Below are 23,662 nucleotides of genomic sequence, written 5' to 3'. Positions count from 1 at the left end.
GTTCCATAAGCGGAACGTCTCGCGAGAAAACTGTTAGTTTATTGATTTAAATTTACTTTACCATATATGGATCAATGACCTTTCTTTAGAAAACATGACCAACATTCTGTATACAGGATACATAATATATTTAGTTATGTATGCTGACTATGTTTTCCATAGAAATCGCACTAATCTATTGCTATCAGCATCGCTTGTTCACAGTTGAGGCAAATGAGCAGACGAATAGCCTGATGGCAAGCAATTACCGTCGCCCGCAAGTAAGGTTGTAAGTGCGTTGCCGGAATTTAAGATGGGAGTACGCTCTTGTCTTGAAGGTTACTTGTATATAAAGCAGCAATTTAATTTGATTTGACATTACTCGCAGTGCAGATTGCTGATATCTGCTCCAAATTATAATCAAATCAATAACAGATTTGTCTGTCGCAGGTTTCCTGCATTAAGCGGAAGTTTTTCGAGTAAATATTACGTCAATAGCTATGTTATAACAAAATGGGTGAATTGATAACAGACACAATATCAAGTCCCTATTTTTTACTACATATTGTCATGTCTTCAGGTAAGTTCGTTTGATCATCTAATTATAAACTTAATTTTGCTGTGTAATTATTCGAGCAAAATACTAAATTTAATTAAATGTGAGTTTGTAAGAAAAACAGACTGAATTAAATATGGAAACGAAGCAGTTGCGTCATAATTAGTCGATGCTAAATAATATTACAGTTACCACAGGTATTCCTGAGTGAATAAGACTGAAAGGTATTGATATCGGAATAAAACGTCGAAAATGTGAGCAATTCGCTCCCAACGATCCCCACAAAGAGCTTCGACCATGCATCGGAAATGAATCAGTTTCCGTTTTGAATGAGCCAAATGATATACTGTAGGTATATTGCGATCTAAATACGACTTTGAGTTCCATGTGAGATGGTTCTAATTTCAGGACAGCGCTCGTACAAATTTTAACAGGATGCACTGCTTGCGGGACATTGTACTCTTTGTGAATTTTTTATGCAAAGTTCATGTTTGTGTGTGCAATGTTTTAATTAAAATGTTATATCAATTTCAAAAGATTTTAACATCCTTACAGAAATTAGTTAGGGACAAATAGAAATATTCGATGCAAAATGAAAATAATAGTATGTTAAAATTACAATTCGCATTTGCTTTATGGAAGAGATTTTCCGACGCAATGAGCCGCGACGGGCCGAGCGAAACTGTTATCGGTGTATGACATAAATAAATAAAATTCACGTGGAAAATAGGCAATTTCACGGTGCATTGGAAGTTCTTTGCGTGGCATGTGCAAGCTTGCTTGTCGTCGGTCGCGCCAACAAAAGCGTCGCTGGTGCGGGTAATTTTAATATCTATCCAGTTTTCCAGCAAGCACCTACTTTCTACTTTACATTTACTGTCAAAAAATTCGACTTTATAATAACAAAGCCGTTGTGTACGGTCGGTGCCCCAACTTAAGTAATCAAGTTGCCATACTAATTGTATAGAAAAGTGGATACTTATGTTAGGGAACCGAAAAGTCTTCACTTCACACTCCTATTATAAAGGTTAAGAGTATTGTACGCCAAATTCTGGTTGATTGTGATGTAACCAAATACTAACCCTACCACCATTTATAGCCACTTACATTCAAACAATAAATAATTTGTATTGTATTGTATTGTATTGTAATAATAAATGTCTTTAGTTACCTATTAACGCAGTCAAATGTTTTATGACATAATTACACAGATTATTATCATATCTCGCGCACAAGAATGTAATTATTATTACAGGTTGTGTGTAATATCTATTTTTCGAGCGTGATATAATTAATGAATCTTTATAGTACTCGCATCTACTGTTTATGTCTCTATCTTCTAAAAACTGTAATAGATGTCATATATTAAAGAAAAAGTGACGAAGCCCTCCAGTGGTGAAGGCCGGATTCGAACCGGCGTCTTTAGCTATCGCGGCTAACGCCATGAACCCCTAGGCCACCCCGCCACGGCGGTGCCCGTCCGAATTTCTCGACTATATGCCATCTTAGTAAGACTAGGCGTCTTTGACCAGCTCTAAGGGAAAGCAGTGCGCGCTTGCACCTCCTAAACGAACTCCTTACGGATTTACGTTGTAGCGAGAGAGACTGGTGCTGCCATCTATGAACAAGTTTGGGAACAAATCAAATTATTTTATTAAATATTTTGAATTGTGTTTTTTAAAGTAGTCACACTACTATATATAAATTAAAAACTGTAATAGATGTCATATATTAAAGAAAAAGTGACGAAGCCCTCCAGTGGTGAAGGCCGGATTCGAACCGGCGTCTTTAGCTATCGCGGCTAACGCCATGAACCCCTAGGCCACCCCGCCACGGCGGTGCCCGTCCGAATTTCTCGACTATATGCCATCTTAGTAAGACTAGGCGTCTTTGACCAGCTCTAAGGGCAAGCAGTGCGCGCTTGCACCTCCTAAACGAACTCCTTACGGATTTACGTTGTAGCGAGAGAGACTGGTGCTGCCATCTATGAACAAGTTTGGGAACAAATCAAATTATTTTATTAAATATTTTGATTTGTGTTTTTTAAAGGAGTCACACTACTATATATAAATTAAAAACTGTAATAGATGTCATATATTAAAGAAAAAGTGACGAAGCCCTCCAGTGGTGAAGGCCGGATTCGAACCGGCGTCTTTAGCTATCGCGGCTAACGCCATGAACCCCTAGGCCACCCCGCCACGGCGGTGCCCGTCCGAATTTCTCGACTATATGCCATCTTAGTAAGACTAGGCGTCTTTGACCAGCTCTAAGGGCAAGCAGTGCGCGCTTGCACCTCCTAAACGAACTCCTTACGGATTTACGTTGTAGCGAGAGAGACTGGTGCTGCCATCTATGAACAAGTTTGGGAACAAATCAAATTATTTTATTAAATATTTTGATTTGTGTTTTTTAAAGTAGTCACACTACTATATATAAATTAAAAACTGTAATAGATGTCATATATTAAAGAAAAAGTGACGAAGCCCTCCAGTGGTGAAGGCCGGATTCGAACCGGCGTCTTTAGCTATCGCGGCTAACGCCATGAACCCCTAGGCCACCCCGCCACGGCGGTGCCCGTCCGAATTTCTCGACTATATGCCATCTTAGTAAGACTAGGCGTCTTTGACCAGCTCTAAGGGCAAGCAGTGCGCGCTTGCACCTCCTAAACGAACTCCTTACGGATTTACGTTGTAGCGAGAGAGACTGGTGCTGCCATCTATGAACAAGTTTGGGAACAAATCAAATTATTTTATTAAATATTTTGATTTGTGTTTTTTAAAGTAGTCACACTACTATATATAAATTAAAAACTGTAATAGATGTCATATATTAAAGAAAAAGTGACGAAGCCCTCCAGTGGTGAAGGCCGGATTCGAACCGGCGTCTTTAGCTATCGCGGCTAACGCCATGAACCCCTAGGCCACCCCGCCACGGCGGTGCCCGTCCGAATTTCTCGACTATATGCCATCTTAGTAAGACTAGGCGTCTTTGACCAGCTCTAAGGGCAAGCAGTGCGCGCTTGCACCTCCTAAACGAACTCCTTACGGATTTACGTTGTAGCGAGAGAGACTGGTGCTGCCATCTATGAACAAGTTTGGGAACAAATCAAATTATTTTATTAAATATTTTGATTTGTGTTTTTTAAAGTAGTCACACTACTATATATAAATTAAAAACTGTAATAGATGTCATATATTAAAGAAAAAGTGACGAAGCCCTCCAGTGGTGAAGGCCGGATTCGAACCGGCGTCTTTAGCTATCGCGGCTAACGCCATGAACCCCTAGGCCACCCCGCCACGAAAAACACAAATCAAAATATTTAATAAAATAATTTGATTTGTTCCCAAACTTGTTCATAGATGGCAGCACCAGTCTCTCTCGCTACAACGTAAATCCGTAAGGAGTTCGTTTAGGAGGTGCAAGCGCGCACTGCTTGCCCTTAGAGCTGGTCAAAGACGCCTAGTCTTACTAAGATGGCATATAGTCGAGAAATTCGGACGGGCACCGCCGTGGCGGGGTGGCCTAGGGGTTCATGGCGTTAGCCGCGATAGCTAAAGACGCCGGTTCGAATCCGGCCTTCACCACTGGAGGGCTTCGTCACTTTTTCTTTAATATATGACATCTATTACAGTTTTTAATTTATATATAGTAGTGTGACTACTTTAAAAAACACAAATCAAAATATTTAATAAAATAATTTGATTTGTTCCCAAACTTGTTCATAGATGGCAGCACCAGTCTCTCTCGCTACAACGTAAATCCGTAAGGAGTTCGTTTAGGAGGTGCAAGCGCGCACTGCTTGCCCTTAGAGCTGGTCAAAGACGCCTAGTCTTACTAAGATGGCATATAGTCGAGAAATTCGGACGGGCACCGCCGTGGCGGGGTGGCCTAGGGGTTCATGGCGTTAGCCGCGATAGCTAAAGACGCCGGTTCGAATCCGGCCTTCACCACTGGAGGGCTTCGTCACTTTTTCTTTAATATATGACATCTATTACAGTTTTTAATTTATATATAGTAGTGTGACTACTTTAAAAAACACAAATCAAAATATTTAATAAAATAATTTGATTTGTTCCCAAACTTGTTCATAGATGGCAGCACCAGTCTCTCTCGCTACAACGTAAATCCGTAAGGAGTTCGTTTAGGAGGTGCAAGCGCGCACTGCTTGCCCTTAGAGCTGGTCAAAGACGCCTAGTCTTACTAAGATGGCATATAGTCGAGAAATTCGGACGGGCACCGCCGTGGCGGGGTGGCCTAGGGGTTCATGGCGTTAGCCGCGATAGCTAAAGACGCCGGTTCGAATCCGGCCTTCACCACTGGAGGGCTTCGTCACTTTTTCTTTAATATATGACATCTATTACAGTTTTTAATTTATATATAGTAGTGTGACTACTTTAAAAAACACAAATCAAAATATTTAATAAAATAATTTGATTTGTTCCCAAACTTGTTCTCTATCTTCTGTTAAAAGATTCGAATTTTGGTCGTTTATATATTTAACCGTTCTTATATCTTTAGTGTTACTGTGCCGAGTTTTAGCAATTTTGTGTATGTCTAATTCAGATTTTGCCGATTCTAAATCATTATAAAATTCTTGGTTCGATTGTGTCATCGCGATCTGTGGCGATCGCGATGACAATGAATTAGTCTCTTGGTCAATTTTTTCTGCTGTTTATACTTCTCAAAGTCTGTTTGGTCTTTTGTACGTTGCCATGCTTTGAATAGCTCTCTCTTGCGTGATACAGCCTCTTTCACTTCGGCGTTCCACCAAACTGTTTCCTTATTCGGGCCCTTCTTGCATCTTGTACGACCTTGATATTGCTCAGCCTTGGCTATACAGACTCTTTCGAAGTTCTCCCGCATTTCATTTGGCATCATGTTTGTAGCATCTGTGAAACTAAGATGATCTTTTAGTTCTTGTATAAAAGATTGACCGACCGGCTGACTTAGTGATTGAATTATATTGCTTAATTTTAACGCATTTTTAAGATTTGGCGTATGCCTATTCAATTTCCTTATCGTGTAATATACTTATTACAGTGATAAATAGCTACTCTATCTTACCCTATATATACACATACCTTAGGGATTTGTGAGCAGACTAACTTTAAAATGTATATCAAGGTCTTCGAGCCCCTAAGTTATTCGCAAACTGGATCTGACGTTTGAGATGTATACTTTTATACTAAAATAAAAATTTATCTTTCATTTAAGTAAACAAGAAACTAACGTTACTTTAGGATTCTTATATTCAAAATACTCTTCTTCCAGATGTGGAAAAAAAGTAGGTTTGGCTACCATAAATAAATATAATTATGTTTTTTATTATACAATAACTAATATTTCAAGTCTACAACTACCTATACATACAGAACAATCTAAAAACGCACAAATCGCATTTCGTCGCGCTTAGTAGTGCTTATATATGTATTAAACCACAACTACGCCCCACCGTACATTTTTTTGATGGTTTTTTATTTTTGCAGTTTATCGCTAATTTTAGTCCTAAAAATTCTGTATCAGAAATAAAATACAAAAATACTACCCTATAACATCATCTTTTTGTATTTTTTTTCTTGTACAGAATTTTTAGTACTATACATTGGCGATAAGGCTTGAATTGAGGATTTTTTGCAGTCTTGCCCATTGGTTAAAATCCAAATAAGTCAAACGAAGGGGCACACCTATCGTTAATATATATGGAATTATGTAATAATATTATACATAATATCCATATTCAGAAAGGAAAATGGGGACTATATTATCCTATTAACCATTAAGCGTGTTCGGACGTTCCCGCTGGCCACCCGTCTAAATCAATAGCCCGTTAGCATCTTGTTAGTCATATTTCAATAACCGAAGGAACTCCATTAGGAAGATCGCCGTTGTAGACTAGCTCCAGAATGCAATAACGATATCGATCTTAGCATAAATAGAAGGCCGCGAATACGATATCCAAAGGCCTTTTAAGAGGTTGTGCTAGTATTACTGCCGGTCCAGTCTCAAAGTTCGTTTCCAGTTATATGTCAAAAGTCCTTTTCAAAGTAAGTATTTTAATTGGATCTGTATTTCTGAATATAAAGAGGATTTTAGCTGGCAGTGGAGGTGGGCGTCAGGATACGTAGGAGGTTAACGACTTTTTTTGAAATAAATGTTTTCTACATTTATGAAACCTTTTCAATATATTTTACATTAAGAGGAAAGGGGACGGCCGCTTCTCCATACAAACGTAGTGCCCATTTTCCTCTCTGTATATTGACATTATGGAAAATATTTTTACATAATTTGATGTATATTCACCATAGCTATGCAGGGGCATACACCTATATCAAAAAAAATTAGGAGCGAAAAACAGATTTCATACATATTTTTAAATGCTCCTAACGATTAGATTAATTAAAAAATTAAAAAAAAATCAATCGCTCCTAGCACAGCTGTGGTTGATATACCTACAACACATTGCGTCAAAATATTTTCAATAATGTTAATATCCAGAGAGGAAAATGAGGACTACGTTTGTATGAAAAGCCGATTTCGCGCGGGCCCTTCACTTTCTTAAAGTCACAAACTCCTTTTCTAAATCTCATTAATTATGTGCCTCTTTGAAATTTAATATTAAATAGTAATTTAAGAATATTTGTACACCATGGAATAAAGTATGGAGTATTATATTATTTCCAATTAAGGATTGGAAATAATATAATACATTTTGCCCCTGAAAAGCGGGATGTGATCATCAATTATTGTAGTATGAGTGTTAGTGCGTCACACTCATACGAATGCAGCTGCTCTCTAAAGCACTGCAAGCTCACACAACACGTTCTCGATATCATTTTAATACATGAAATGTACATACGGGAATAAGGAGCGGCATTCGAAACCCTCTAACAATATATCTAAATCTATATATCATCTAAATTGATTGTACATCAGTGTCAGTGCGCATCAATATACAAGTGCGAGTCGCACTGAGAGAACCATTATGCCGGCACCCGAGCAGACTTTTTTATGTATGGAGTGGTGGGGTTTATCAGCGCCTGAACCGAATGATTTTTGTGCATTTAACTATATGTATTTTACTTAATTACTTTATACGTATTGAAAGAAAATCTAAACACATACAATCATTAAATATTGATGAATAAGAGGATGAATAAGTTATAATAAATAGTTATATGAATAAGCTATAATAAAATTGTTTATATTGTATGAAAAAAAAAGCAAAACCGAGCTAACTTAGCGATTTATTTCTATCCTACAGTGAACCTACTTACCTCATATTAATAGGGGTTCCAAAACAAATTTTTGAAATTGGAATTCCGAATGAAGGCCGCCGGTTTGAATTTGAACTTTGAATACGTAAGTGCATCAACGTGCCGCTGCGAGAATACCGTTTCATAAGCCACAGCCATATTTCGTTGTCTGTGTTATCTCGGGCGAAATGAGGAAGGTTACATAAACTATGTACTCGTTATTTTATCTAGTAACGTCGGAACGTAGAGCTCGATCTAAAGGTGAAATGCAAAACTCGGTTTTGTAACAGAATTGTAATTAACCTGATAAAATTTCTTAACGAAGCTAAAATATCTAAAGTTAAAAACATCCTCTATTCTAGATTTTAAAGACGTTTTGTACTATAACCTTCGTTTATCGAGCTTATATACATAAATGGGCGCAGGTATTTAGTCAGTTATAAGCTATACTTATAATTTTATATTATATAATTTTATATGCACTATATACCTAGCAGTAAGAGTTGGCTTAGGGTTTCTGCGACCTGTACGTGTTTAATTTTAATTACCTATGCGTGGCTGGCGTTGGTATAATTACTTTGTATAATAAAACGAATTAATTTATATAACATTTACCTCTACTTTTAAAAGATCATCGTCTGTCTTTTTTAATTGAGGTGCGCAATAAGAAGTATTGTTGTGCTGTGTTACATTGTAGGTATGTATTGTGCTATGTTACGCTCGCATAATATTGGTATGAAAATCAAATACTTAAAACACATGACTTTATTGTGTATCTACTTGAAACTTTCATAGAAAGTTAAAATGTATTTTACTTCAGTTGACGCTGGGTTTTACTAATCTGCGCAAATTTGAACACAGGGATAACTTTTATAGCTTGCGTGTACATGTATTATTATTATGACGTGTGATCGACCGTAGCGTCGAATCCATTGCCTCGATTTTGACGATTAAATTATTTTTAGTTTTAGTTTTTAGACTGACACATTAATTCAATATGATACAAATTGTCCGGGTAAAAAGTGAACAAATATTTAGTTTGGTGCTGTTTCTATTTATTTTTTGTGCTTTCTGCTTTGAAAGCGCTCACCGAGTATGGTGTACCGAACTATTTGGCCAATTTGAATGCTCCAGAGTATTTGACGCTGAGTGTACATATAAAATATTTAAAACAGGGATCATACTCGTAGTTGCAAAAGTAAAATTGTTAAAAATAAATAAAAATATAAAGAAGCAAAAATAAAGATTACCTTTCTCAAAACATCTTTATTTTTATTTTTTCAATATAAATAGTATAATTTTAATCTGTACGTTAAACCTAGTCAGTACATATTTAATTCATAAATAGTTTAATATTATTAAAACAAACATAAAAATATAAAAACAGAAATAATACTAAATTAAATTAAATAAAAATGTTTACCTATATACAAGTAAAAAATGGGAGCTAGCTCGGCGCCGGGTGGTAAGGTGCCCAGAAGGCTGGTAGCATTAATTCTTTAATTTTATACCACATCGAAATTATTTTATATGCAACATGAATTATTATATATGAACTAAAATATTGTGTAGTGTGGAACCCTATAACCATATAAAGCAAAGTTAAATTAAAGTCGTATAAGGATTTGGTGGTCCGGCAGGCTTAAGGCTCGGCCACCTGCTCCCATGCAACCTAGCTCTGAAAATGCCATTTGCGGCGCCTTTTGTACTCGTGTTTACTTTTATGCAATTTGTTGGAATTTATATTTGTATTTTGCAACGTCTGCGTACAGTAACTAGGCCTGGAATTTGCGAGTGGCTTTCTTTTCTGTTCTTTTGGAGTACATTTTCAGTGGACCGTAATAGGTGCGTAATACATAGCCTTTATGAGTTGTTGTTATTTCAGTTATTTGAGGTGCCCATTAAAGAATTATTGTATTGAACGGTAAACAACAACAGGAAATCGGATATTACATAGAACAGTTTTTCTGTTCAGTAAATTTAATTTTCGGATGTCTTCAGATGATCCCTGCGCTACTAAGTATGTATGTATGTATGTATGTAAACACTTTATTGCACATAAGACAGGTTAAGATATACAATTAAACAGAAAGTATACAATGGACAAAGGCGAACTAATCCCTGTAAGGGATCTCTTCCAGTCAACCTTTGAGCGACTGAGAGTAGACAATTAAAAATGACAGACAAACGAACACATTGTACAGAAAAGTGAAATTATGGTTCAATTATTACACGAGTAAATAATTGAAAACCTATATTATAATATAAATACACATATAATACATATTAATATAAATACACACCTTACACACTTAGTACTCAACCAGAACACAAGTCATTTGAGAGCCATAGCTTATGCAATTTACTCTTGAGTGATGCTACCGACTGGGACTGTCTAACTAAGGGATAACGGTAACTTGTTCCACAACTGCACGGCGCGCACTGTGAAGGACTTGGAGTAAGACCGGGTCTTGTTACACGGTACAGCGAGTCAGGTTTGCACTCGATCTCAAGCGATGACCACTACCATCCGCCAGGTATGTAAACCTTTCAGAGAGATATGGTGGGGCGGTTGGATTAAACAGTACGTTGAAGAGCAATGCCAGGATGTGTACGTCCCTGCGCCGACGGAAGCATATCGAAAAGAAGAAGAAGAAGAGGAGTGGTGAAGTATATCGATTGTATGTGCATTTGTGCACGCCTAACACCTATGGAATGTACGATAAACATCTATTGTTCTCGATTTAAAAGGCGTGTAAATAAAGGAGAGACGCGGAGAGCAAACAAAGTCATAAAGCACGTCAGGGGAACGCCTATATATAATCAGCTTAGTGATAAATTGGCAAACAGCACGCAAGCGACACAGCTGCTTCCGGATCCGGACCGCAACTGACGGCTGTCTTTGCTCGCTTCGTCAACTATTATTAATCTATTACCTATTTTATTTACACAATAATACGCACGACCATCATGGCTAGGATTAAAACCCGCCTAGACTCCTCGAAATGACAGGATAGTGCAAAAAAAGCACTGAAAATAAGTGCACGTAAATGTGATGTGAAATAATTTTAATTCTGGGAAAAGATAAAGAATACTCAAATAAAAATATCGAGCCAAATTACCTAGGTATTGGGAAAGGACAAAAGTCAAACAATTTGAATATATGCAATACTTACTAACAAAAATGAGATCATTGTTGTCTTAAAAATGATTAAATTAATTGAATTAAATTATTATTAAGCGCTTATTATTAGAAACTAAACCTCTTCTGGCAAACTGGGTACAAACACATTTATGTTAAAATTAGTTATAATTTCTGGTTCTTCAGTTTCCGAGTTAAGAATATCGTTGAAACAAATTTGTTCGGACTCGCGCACGAAGGGTCTCGTACGATTAAGCAAACAACGGCAAAAATATCTCGTTTGTCGTATGGGAGCCCCTCTTAATTATTTACTTTATTCTGTTTTTAGTATTTGTTGTTATAGCGGCAACAGAAATACATCATCTGTGAAAATTTCAACTGTCTGTATTAAATAAATAATAATAATAATTAATCTATTTTCGTTTATAGTTTATATATAGTACACGTTTGTATATAGTACTAGTTTAGTTTTATTAAATAACACAACATGCTGCAAATGTGTCCAGTTTATAATTAAAAAAAAAACCTTGCATATGAACATCTTCACGTTTTGGCATATTTAGCATCATTATTGGGGTCATACAGGTCACAAAAAAAGTCCCTTCTGTACCCAAAAATTATGGCCCCTATAATGCAGTTGTATGTATGACTATGTAGGTATACGTATTTATCCCTATATTATTTAGTGTAAGTATTTATAAGGATTACTTATAATTTATTATAATATACTAATATTATTTATGTAATAATTGTGTTTCGCTCATAACAGTGCATCACTGCACCCACCCACCCTGACGCATTTCTATTTCGCCCTATGGTTGACTGGTAGAGAACGCCTAGGGGCATTAAGTCGGCCTGATTTACTTCTTTTATGTGCAATAATGTTTAAGTAAATAAATAAATAGGTATATTAATACAGTTTCAATGTTCAGATCGTATTTTTGGTTTCGTAACTACTACGCTTTTCTATAATTAGATTAACGATTCATAGCTTTATGTATACTCGTATCAACAAAAAAATTATAAATACCTATAATAAATTTAAATTTTCTCTGTATGTTTTTTTTTCTTATTTCATGAAGTACCTTGCTTTTATTTAATGGCGGAATGTTTTACTTAGCCGCATGGCAGGTGGAGGAGACTAAGCCGCGATAAAAAAGCGCTAATTACTTTCGTTTCTTTCTTTGGTTTGCTAATATTGTAAGAATTTTCGTCCGACCATTTAAAAAAAGGTCAGAGTAAAACGGGGTTGTTGTTGTTACCCTTAAAGAAATACCGCGAAGACGGTACACACACAATAACTATCAACACGCCTTGCAATAAAACTAGCTGGATGAATCATGTCAATCTCTTTGTCTAGCTAGGCGGACAATAAAATTGAGGACACAGAGGGCAAGTCTTGCGTCGAGTTAAGCGTGTGCTAGACGGTCGCTGACTAGCCTTCAGACCGTCTGACCTTGGTCTGACCTTGGTAATGTTTGTATGAGATTTTGTTGGAAACAACTGTCTACACGGTCTGTCCAGACCAAGGCCACGCGGTCCGAGGGGCTTGTCGGCGACCGTCTAACAACGGCTTTATGAAGAAAAAAAAAACCGATGTTTTATTATAAGAATCATGTGCGATTATCAGTCATATTCAACTATTGAAAAACGGTCAGTTCAAGTCGTTCTCAAGGAACCCTTTCGGTACCATCACCTAATTACTATCCAATATTTTTCCCAGAAGTCTAACTTATAATTTTATTTATCGTCATACGGAGTTTGACGTTTGAATCTTTGACCGTTATTTAGAGAAAAAAAAAACAATAAAATACATTTCTGGCTTGGTGACCTTACTTAAATTTCAATTTAACTATTTTATTTTTTTAATTTAACCGTCTACTAACCATTTATTTTTACATGTATACTAACAAAAATATCGATTGTGAGTCTGAAATATTCATTCATTCATTATTGGTTGTTGCAATGGCACTAAAAACCATTCATAAAAAAATTGGGGGACATCTTACACAGATCAACTTAGCCCCAAACTAAGTAAAGCTTGTACTTGGGTGCTAGGCGACGATATACTTACTTATATAGATAAATACATACTTATATACAAAGAACACACCCATAACTACCGAAGAAATATTTTGTTCATCACACAAATAAATGCCCTTACCGGAATTCGAACCAAGGACCATCGGCTTCACAGGCAGGGTCACTACCCACTAGGCTAGGTCGGTCGTCATAATTTCATAAATAATAATAAAAACATTTCAGCTGTCTACTTATTATGGTTTATGGCTATTATGAGTTGTAGACTTGTGTGACAGATGGTCGGATAGACAGACTAAAAAAGCGTGCAGCAAACGGTTCTGTTTATCACCTTTTGGTTACGTAAACCTAAAAATCCCAACTAATTATTTTATATCTTTCGTGAGTATTGGTGCTAGAGAGATGCACTCATCATCATCATCTTCATCATTCGTTTATACAGTAACAATATCACATTGTGTTTGAAATTAAACGAGTAATTTCAAATTATCAAATTAAGATTTTTAAATCTCAAATGTGGTTTTTGCATTATACATTATACAACATACTGTAACACCTACTACTAAATTAAATCTCAAATGTGGTTTTTGCATTATACATTATACAACATACTGTAACACCTACTACTAAAAACAGTTTTTTTTTGTCGAAAATAAATACAATAATTACCAATATTATTGTTGATTGTAATTTAAATTATAATGCAGTCTCAAAGTTTATTGCTTCGCAAGTAATGAATCGGGTATAACACTGATTTAAACTTTCACGATTTTTACTCATTATTATTTACAACGACGGGACTTAATCGCGTAAAATAAGTATTTAACCCACCTCCGACGTTTCGAGGACGGCGTTGTCCCCGTGGTCTCGGAGAAGACTGAGGAGGTGGTGGGTTTGATACTTATTTTACGCGATTAAGTCCCGTCGTTGTAAATAATAATGAATCGGGTATACCTATGAAGGCAGCTATTAAATATTAAGATAAAAATATCGCCCACAAAAAAAATTAAGGCGGCAGGTTTGAGTTTTCCAGAATTTCTAATATTTAGTTTATATTACACGTCTTATCTACATTTTATTAATACAGGCTGTTTTTAATCGCGAATAATATTGTTGATATATTTTTCTAGGACCAAAGTGGAGTCTTGCAGGCCAATTCGTTATAGTTATTAGATCTGTTTCCAACATGATACTGAGATGATACTGATCTGTCAGTGTAAAAAGTGAAATTTATTCAACCATAAACGTCACTTTTGACACTGACAGATCAGTATAATATCAGTATCATATTGGAAATAAATATATCTAATAACTAAAACTCCAATTGACCTGTAACATATATTTAACCACAGGGCTAAAACTCAAACCATCCATTAACACTACTACTACAACACGTTTTAAGTGGATGTAAACCTTCTAAGAGGATATTTTATATTCCGAAATTTCATGTCAAGCGCGAAACATGATAGAGTCAGACCAAGATAAGGCTGCAACGATTTTGATAGCACACGCAGTGTAAGTTTTATCTTAAACGTCAAACTTCTATAAAATTATGACGTATAAGTAACACTTGCACTGCTTGTGCTATCAAAATCGTTGCAGACTTATCTTGGTCTCTAATGGATAATAAATAAATTATGTCAAAATGTACTTTATAAACTAAATAGATATCATACACTAAAGAAAAAGTGACCAAGTGGCCGAGGCGGGAATCGAACCCGCGTCTTCAGCTTACTCGGGCAACGTCCTGACAATTCACCCGTGGACTTGGTCACTTTTTCTTTAGTGTATGATATCTATTTCAGTTTATAATTTATATATCGTAGTGTGACTACTTAAAAAACACAAATCAAAATATTTCATTAATATTGATTTGTTCCCGAGTTAAAAATATACTTTAATGAAATAGAAAAAAAGTAAGTCAAGCAACTAACTGTCGTCTATTAAGTTAATTTTATTATTCACGATTTAAAATTTACCCTGTTTATTAACGTACCTGTAATTGATAACAGCAGCTGCAACAACGCCGACGTTGCAGCCGCGCCGAGAAGACCGTACATGTCTATGGCATTTTCCCTTTCCTTTCCGACATTGGAAATAGTCTATAATTTTGTACGCTTATGATTGTGTCTTGCTTCTTGTCTCTCCATTATTATTGAACTTAGGTTACCGAATCGTTGGGAAATTATTACGTTCCATTTCATTGCATTTACCTGAAACAATTAAAGGATTTGTTTAAGAATATTTACCAAAATACTTACAATATTTATACACTTACTTTCTTTATAGTCGCATAGGTACTATTATATAAATGATAACAATTTTATTCTCAATGCGTAATGTCGAAACTATAAATAATGAAGAATTTTTGAAAAAAACCTCTTTGAAGAAAACTATTTAAACGGAATAAATCGTTTATAATTAAATTCATACACATCCCGGCGTTTGGCACGGTCGATCAAAGTCTGCAGTCTGGGAGCATGTCATGGATAAAGCCAATCAATAAAGTTTGATACTCCTCTGGTTCTCTCCCAGTCCTGATCTGATCCCAGAATGAGCCCATTGAGATTAAGACAAACTTAAATAGGGAAGATGGCTTTTTTTCTGCCACCAGCTTGGGATCCAGTAGTCCATCTGATAAAAAAACAAGCAAGATATAAGAAGGACTGCGGACATTTGAGTATAGTAGTGTTACTTAAAATAGTTGTAATATATAACTAGCCTTATGATTATGACCCTATTTGGCATGTAACTATAACCAGTTTTAAAATTTATAGCTTTTGTTTCATTATGTTTGTATGTGTTTAGTTTTGCACGTTGTACTCGTAATTTTGAATGAGGTGAATATATATTTTTCCTCAGTCTGCCGTTCATTTCATTATACGCGATATAATCCGTTTACATAGTTTTATTTCATATGTAGTTTATTTGAAATTTGGTACATATATGTAAATTTGTGACCCAAAGACGGATATGTAACGTAAACAAACGAATTTTAAACATGGGGGCCACGCAAATGAGAAAATTAAAAAATAAAGTTTTTCAAACTATATCGTGTTACATATCAAATGAAAGAGCTCATTTCGAGAAACTCCAATTTTTTTTTGTAATTTAAAATAAATAGTTTAGTAGTTATTTAAGAAAATAGACAAAAAAATTACCATTCCCCCCTTTATCTCCGAAACTGGGTCTAAATTTGTGAAAAAATACACAAAATACTTCTTTACCTATAGATGACAGGAAAACTTATTAGAAATGTACAGTCAAGCGTGAGTCGGACTTAATTACTTAGTTTTTGATCCGACCCCTACGGGTTTTTTAAAGACATTTCACTCACGTTTCACATAAAAAAATGCATTGTGAAAAATTGTGTAATGTACGGAACCCTTGGAACGCAAGTCCGACACGCACTCGGCCGGTTTTTATTATTACATATATTTCTTTTGAATATTCGAAAAGGCATATAAGATACTCTATAAATGCATATTTACCATTCCTACAAAAAAAGCGTATGTGTATTCAAGGCTAAAATAAATTATTCAATTCACCTATTAATACCAAGTCTAAAGTTAATATTGGTTACTTTTGACTAGATATCAACAGCAAATACCCATTCATTGATCTCATCATAGAGATAAAAGGTAAAATAATATTAAAAAACCAAGCAGCTTTTAAATTGCTCAAATTTCATATAGTTATTTATAACTTATAACTATTTCAAAAATTAAATATAGTAAACGCGTTTGTAATTGAACAAGAAATATTTATTTATTATTGATTATATTGGTGGTGGTTCACTCGACTTAATTAAATAAAAATAACACCAAACACTCGATTGGGGTAGCCCAAATGCTCGTGTCGTGATTAGCGCTGAATGGGTTAATATTATAACCAAAACGTTACAAAGTTTTTCATGAGTTTTATTCTAGCTTGATCCCTAGTATGTAAGTAGCGGTCGTTAGTGAAATAAACCTACATTAACCTCAAAGCTTATTTACCATGAAGGTTAATAACTAAAGTTTTATGCCTATAACTCGTTTCTCGGTAACGTTATGGTATTTTTGTTTCCGAAATACAAAAGATAGAACTAGATAAAAAAACCGGACAAGTGCTAGTCGGACTCGCCCACCGAGGGTTCCGCACTTTTTAGTATTTGTTGTTATAGCGGCAACAGAAATACATCATCTGTGAACATTTGAACTGTCTGGTGACAGACAGACGGACAGTGGAGTCTTAGTAATAGGGTCCTGATTTTACCCTTTGGGTACGGAACCCTAAAAAGAGAATAATAAATTGAAATAAAAACAACTATAACTAAAAAAAAAAACCAATGAAATAACTTAATTTTACCCTTAAAAAAACCAAACCACTGAAAAGAACAAAATATTTTTTACATACCTCACCCCTATCCTTGTCCAGTCCAGTCCCTATCCCGTCGTAAAGCAAATTTCTGCCAAAAAGTAATTAATACCTAATTAATAAGTAAATTAATAACCATCCGGGTAATTCTTTACTTAGTTTTTGAAGGCGGTGCCAAACCAAAATGTTAGAGGACCAAAATTTTATACAATGAAGAACGCTGCACTTACTTGCATAAAAATACATAGTTTACTCAATATCTTTTCACCTCAGCAGCTCGAACAAGTGTACTTTGCTACTTAAAAACAGTGAGCACAATCGCATGTTGCTCACTGAATGAGACAAAAATGATATTCAAGTGACCAAACATTCGAATGTCACTTCAACGTGCGGGGCCTAATACAAGTTCGAAATACTTGGATTCTGTTCCCTCTGTCCCTTTCACGTTGTAAGCAAAATAAAAAGAGACAAAATAATTCAAACGACATTCTACGGTATATTGACGGTTTATATAAATAGACCCCAGAAAAACGCCAGAACGCATCGTTCCAAAACACCTATACGTTTCAAGTCAAGTCAAGTATGAATTCGTAATAATTAATTAATGAAAAAAAGAGTTTAAAATTTGATAAAAACACTATATTTTACGTATTTTATTGTACAATTAAAATAATGAACTTAAAAAATACAAATATTACCACGCAAAATAAATAATTCTACTTTTAGCAATCTACCTAGTAGCAGGTTCTTAGTATAGGTACTTAGGTTCTAGTGTTGGCGATGGTCAACTTCGATGATATTCGCGACGAAACTTTGACGTTTCGGTGCTAAACGATTTGTAATTCTAGGTATTATGTTTCGTCGTATCGTAGTATTATTGTAACTATGATTTAGTTTGCATAATACACACTCCGACTCCGACTCCGACTCCGACCCCGACCCCCACAGCGATCGCATGACCAAAACAGCGTTCCACTAGGTACAGCCAGGGTTCAGCATCAGTTCTATCTTGGGTACTGCTCTCCAGGTTGTCTGAAAGAGATCGCTTTTGAGCGATAAGACCGCCTGTTATTTAACCTCTTCTTTTCTGTATTTTTTGTATTGTTTTCTGTAATGAGTTGTGCAATAAAGAGTATTTGTATTGTATCGAATTGTGTATGTACATATTAATATGTTTTATATTCCGCCACCATAAAAACAGACATTAATAGTTATTTGGTTATTAGTTACAAGTTTGGTTATATCCTCTAAGGTTACAAGTCATTGATACCATATTATTCGTTGGATTATGCTTTCACAATGAATTTTATCAGATCTCTAACTTCATTAATAATCATCGGACTCCGTAACGAGTACGAGGGGCCTATTGTCCATATTCGTATAATAATTATGGGCATTGATATGTCGCGCCCTTACAACATTTTACTGTCAAGGGTTTGAGTATAAATAAGCGTAAAAAGTTCCGAATCACGCGAAGCAGTCGTTAGCTGCTTTAGAAGGAGGTGAAGGCTGCGGGTGTCCCAACGGCCGTTGTGTTAAGCAACTAAGAATCCCTAAAATAACGTCAAAATCCTTCTAAGGTTAAAATCATATGGTTAAAAATCACAATTGCCGCTGTCCCAACGGCCGCTGCTTTTTAGCAACTAAGTAAGAATCCCTAAAATAACGCCAAAATTCTTTTAACGTCATCATCATACGGTTAAAAAACACAAATGCATCTTCTTTCTCTACTAATACCTACTTTATTTTATAGACGGATCTTTAGAACTGTGTTCTAGAATTTGAAGAAATAAGTTTGGCAAACTGTATTAAGTATGTATTGTGACATATCAAATGAATGGGCAATGGATGTGATATTTTTATCGAGTTAATTCATTTAAGTATATCACTCAATTATAGTACCCAACAAAAAAGGACAACTACATGCGTGACTCCATGACTCACATGTTTCAATAAAATATGAACCACAGTAATATGAAGCGGCGAGTAACAAACAAAGAGGGTAAACAAAGCCGGGTACACGGATAATCCTTGTAAGCTAGGTAGTTGTTACGCATGCGAGGCTATTAATAGCGAATTAAAGCATTTTATTAAAATATCCGAAACTCTGAACTTCATAGCTCTCAGGTTTACCCACTATTTAAGTTAATATAAACATAAATTTCGTTGATATAAAAGCTTGACACAAAGAATGTACCTATGTATAAAGTAAAAACAAAGCGAGCACCGAGAGTGGAATGTCATGGAAATATTTTTGAAAGGGTTCGCTATTTTAAAGCTTGCTCGTCGTCGTATTGAATGCGTTTTAATGAAAAAACATGCGCCGATTCGGAATAGCCAAGGGAATTAAAACCTCAGCGCACCGCCATTTCAAATATTCATTTGTCCGAATAATACTTATGCCGGGAGGGAATTCTGTAGTGTAACTTGTTCAAGTTTATGGTCGCGCTGTTATGTGCCCGGGAATAATAAATTACTGATTGGATTAGTTGCTTTAAAATTCAATTTTAAGGCTGTTATTTTGGCACTGTTTTGTTAATTGGGATGTTCCACTATTTTGTTGGCTATTGCATAATCTGTGGTTACTGGTTAAGAACATATATTTAAAGTAGTTAACGGTAAAAAAAAGTATTTTTTGTCATAATTCAATTCAATTCAATTATTTATTCATAAAATTTTACATTTTATACGTCCGTCGGTTTACAATTACACATTACATTAGATATTAAATATACATTAAACAACTATTACAAAAATCATAAAATAGATAAACGATAAAAAATAAGAAAGAAGTTACTTTGTGTAATTAAATAGAACATGTAGGAATTATTGTAGTACAATATTATCGTTAGATATACTCGCAATTCCAATTCCAAATTTTTCCTGCTCCGTAGATATCCATATTAACCAGAACTTTATTTCCTTGCCAAATGCAAAAAGACGAAGAAAAATATGAGCTGTAGTAGACGGAAGCTGCTCCAATAGCATGGACATTAACGCTGGCGTTCCGCAAGGGTCTGTGCTATCCCCAACGCTGTTTTTGCTGCACATCAATGACACTTCATAATTTAATGCAGAATAATAATATAAGAAATTCCAGTTCAATTTGATAATGTGAAAGAAACGAAATAATACGAGTATTTCTATTATGTGTCCGCCGGTATGCATCAAACATCGATTGTACATTGCGGAACTAAGATTATTTACCAAAACTAACGATCAGGCAAGCCACACTTAATAACCCATTAAGCGTTGCAGCTTGTTTTGAGATAGCATAGGATATCCTAGGAATATCCAGGTAAGTCAGCGTACATCCTATTCATCATCGGCTTAAAGCAGAATCATGCAACCTAATCATTTACAACTAGCTATCTACTAGGATGGTAAATATACTTATATGTTGCTGGCCGTTTCAACTTGGAACATGCATACTCAACGTTAGTTTAGTATATGCAGTGCTTTAATAAATTTGTGTTAGACCTTCATTAATTGTGTCGCATAACCTGTGGTGAGTTGTAACTTGTAAGTTAAGGGGCTACACGCGGTTTTCACCGATTTTTGATAAGTTTTGAATCGTATCTCCTACATTTGCCCTATAGATAGAATTATAAGACAAACGCGCGGCTATCGGTTCTTCAATCTCTCTATTATTTATCTCCATTCTTGTCCACCTGATTTTGAAAGAAATGAATACTTATTTTTTAAACATTGTCTAAAAAAACACTTTTCTCATAATTAGATTGCTGTTAATCTACATACTTGTTTTCGTCTTTGATGTCTCGAAAAACGTGTCAGAGGTTTTAATTTTAAACTAATTACCTAACACAAAAGTTATGGCCAGAAAACCAGTTTTTTGGCCTAAAATTGTTCAACTTTGATGCCAAATATCTCGACGACAATGAAGTTTAAAGTAAACGTATGGGATACAATATTGCTTAAAGCCATTGCTGTTAATATGATAAGCTACAAAAAACATTAGAAAACTAAGGGATTCAGATCGAAGGTCATTGCCGTTAGGGAGCCCCTTAAGAAGAAAATGGACGACCGATTTTCCATACAAACGTAGTCCCCAGTCTCTTCTCTGGTTATGACCTAGATTATATTTATATGATTATAGACTATACGTTTACAAAATTTGATGTATGTTAACAAACAGCCATGCCATGTTATAAAAGCTTTGAAAAATTTGGTTTGGTTTTTCGCTAACCTAACCTAACATTTATACGAGTAATAATAATAAGAAATCGGAAAAACTCAAACGAAGGGGCATAGCTGTGTAAAAATATGTTTCATAATGTCAATATCCAGGGAGGAAAATTATCTATTTATTTATTATTTATTATTTACCGTAGCTTTTTTATCGAGTTGTTTATTATTACCTACATTGAAGACGGTCACAATACATTGTATAAAATGTTCATACGAAGTGAGCAGTTTCCAGTGCTTTACAATAATTAGAAGTGTCCGTAAAAACAGTGACAATTTACCAATCCAGACACTATAGACTACATACACACTACACTTATAGTTAAGTTTTTTTTATAGATTATTTTTAGTTCTTAGGTATGTTTTTAAGTATTGTATTTTTTTTGTGTTAAATAAAGTAAAACATAATCCAGACACTCAGAAAAAGACCAGTAGGTATTTAATGAACAGTTCCCCTTTAAGTATAAACCTACCTACATAGCTTTATAACAAAGGCAAGCTGGACAGTCACTACTTAATTATTTGTTGTAAAATCTGTTTCGTAATATTTATTCTAAAAACATAACTTTATTTATTACTTACTTAAATGTAATAGCAGAAATATTTAACGATTCGTCTCTTGAACTATATATTTGTTTGATAAAATTTACCAATCATGCCTTTGTAGCTGATAGTTGTAGTAATAAAAATAAGATGGTTGGAAAACTTTAGTAAGTAATTAAAAGTTCCAGAAGATAGGTAGTTAAATATGAATACGTACTTGACACAAAACAGGTGTTGTTCAGTTCTTAATCACTTCATAACAAAATAATATAAGTTAAATAATTATTTTATATACTAAAAATACACGTCATAAAAACTGTACTCGATTTGGAATGTCGAACAAAATACGCGTACAACGTAAGAAGTTAGTAATTTATCGTAAAGTTCCCGCCATCTTACGTAAAACCCGGCCTTTGAATTTGTCCGCACGCCAGCATGTGCGCGGTGCGACTGAAGGCTTGTTTCGCTTCAGCCGACACATTCCCGCTTTCCTACCTTTCAAGTTTTCCACTCAACCCCTCGATACTAAACGACCAATCATTTTACCCGTCGCTTTTGTAAAGAAATCTCTATAACAATGCAGTAAAGTGTAAATTCGAGTGCTTTCGCTATATCTTAAGACACTTGTTCAATACAAGCATTACAATGCTTGCGGGCTTGGCTTCAAAATGATCAATGTTCGCTACATTCGAGAAAGGAAACTGTACCATGTGACAAAAACCAAAAGGTTGTATTTTCATTAGCAGAATGTAAGCAAAACGATGCGGCGAGTTGGAAAACACTTGATTTTTTTCCGTGCGAGACAGAGATAGATGCAGTTTTCCATGTGACAAAGGGTACGGCCTACGCTGTTGGGATGGTGGGGATAATCTTAAAAAATCTGAGACTTTCGGATTTCACTTAGTGGCCGAACAGGCATTTCGACGCTGCGTGTATTTTGAGTAAAAATTACATGTCAAAACTATAGTTATTTGTTTTACAAGGGGACAAAGTTGTTGTTTAACCACTAGTGCTAATATTGATACCCGAGCAAGAGAAAGATTCAAATTAAACCACGAGCGTTGCATGAGATTGCTACCACTTGTGAATAAAATGCAACCTTATAGTTTCTTAAATACAAAGAGAACCTTTATAAGTTGGTGTGGTGAATAGTACTAAATTCATTTGTAGGTATTATTGTAGGTATGATTTCATTTTTCGTTAGGTATATTTAGAAATGTGCATTAAAAATGACATACTTATACCTAACACAAAATACTAACACTATATTGGAACACTATGTTCACCTAACTGACAATGAAATCATTGGATTGTACTGGATTGAATCTGGTACCAACTACACTCGGCAATAAAAAAGTTGTTTTTAAAAATTAAACTTATTTTCATTAATATAATATTCGACTACCTTACTTAAAAGTTGAAATTTAAGAGATAACTTAAATTGTCTATCAATAACATGAGACCTAAGTGCAGTGAGACTCATTCATAAAACATCAAAACAGGGAGCTGCCTCTCAAAGGACTAAACTCGAAGCAAATGTTGTTTATTTTGTTTAAGAAGAAAGCCTGTATACAACGGAGAGCG

The 23,662-nt window shown here is 35.1% G+C and overlaps 1 protein-coding gene across 1 annotated transcript in view; it reads right to left on the bottom strand.

Annotated features, from left to right (window-relative positions):
• The window catches only part of LOC134741415 (carbonic anhydrase-related protein 10), a 50,732-nt gene extending 27,832 nt beyond the window's left edge, over positions 1–22,900 (bottom strand). Inside the window, exons 1-2 of the mRNA XM_063674186.1 lie at positions 22,296–22,900; positions 14,967–15,183 (exon numbers count right to left, since the gene is read on the bottom strand). Of these exons, the coding sequence (XP_063530256.1) occupies positions 14,967–15,030 (64 nt within the window). The 5' untranslated portion in view covers positions 15,031–15,183; positions 22,296–22,900. The remainder of the gene's footprint in view (positions 1–14,966; positions 15,184–22,295) is intronic.
• Positions 22,901–23,662: the final 762 nt, after the last annotated feature.

The sequence above is a fragment of the Cydia strobilella genome, chromosome 5 (assembly GCF_947568885.1).
Source record: "Cydia strobilella chromosome 5, ilCydStro3.1, whole genome shotgun sequence".
Lineage (NCBI taxonomy): Eukaryota > Metazoa > Arthropoda > Insecta > Lepidoptera > Tortricidae > Cydia > Cydia strobilella.
This window is presented reverse-complemented; position numbering and strand designations above follow the sequence as displayed.